At 36.7% G+C, this 656-nt stretch overlaps 1 protein-coding gene across 2 annotated transcripts in view; it reads left to right on the forward strand.

The window, feature by feature from the left end:
- Positions 1 to 656, forward strand: part of SLC12A4 (solute carrier family 12 member 4) — a 103800-nt gene that overhangs the window by 89115 nt on the left and 14029 nt on the right. For both annotated transcript variants that reach the window (XM_006019070.3, XM_025198431.1), the window contains one exon: positions 322 to 490. In XM_006019070.3, coding sequence (XP_006019132.2) covers positions 322 to 490 — 169 coding nt within the window. The remainder of the gene's footprint in view (positions 1 to 321; positions 491 to 656) is intronic.

Genomic DNA, 656 nt, shown 5'->3' on the forward strand with positions numbered 1-656 from the left:
ACTTTAAAAACAAGAACAAAATATTAAGCTATAAATGGGTAAATGAGCTGAAACTTTGAGACAGAAGAGGTATACTTGTTAAAAAAGGTTGAAAATCCCTGGCATAAAGAGGAATCCCCAGAAAGTACCAAAGCTGCTTGAGTCTAAAGAAATGAAATACCAATTAGAGTACAGTACTAATAAATATAGTACAGAGAAAATGTACTGCACTGCTGCTGGTATCGGCATTAACATTCAAACATACATAATGTGATGAGAGATACAAATTTGTTCTGAAGATTTTTGCAAAATAATAATCTTGATTGCTTGCCTTTTCTCCAGGCCCCAATTGTTGGTGCTTCTGAAGTTAGATGAAGACTTGCATATCAAGTACCCTAGATTGTTAACATTTGCTTCTCAGCTGAAAGCTGGCAAAGGTTTGACTATCATAGGGACTGTAATCCAAGGGAATTTCCTGGAGAGTTATGGAGAAGCCCAAGCTGCTGAACAGGTGAGTGTTTTAAATACCAAAGATTGTATGCAAATGCTTTGCAAGGTTTTATAAAAGGTTTCTGGAAAATAAAGTACTTTATAGATTCATAGATTCATAGATGTTAGGGTCGGAAGGGACCTCAATAGATCATCAAGTCCGACCCCCTGCATAGGCAGGAAAGAGT

This window comes from Alligator sinensis, unplaced genomic scaffold (genome assembly GCF_000455745.1).
Source record: "Alligator sinensis unplaced genomic scaffold, ASM45574v1 scaffold97_1, whole genome shotgun sequence".
Taxonomy (NCBI): domain Eukaryota; kingdom Metazoa; phylum Chordata; order Crocodylia; family Alligatoridae; genus Alligator; species Alligator sinensis.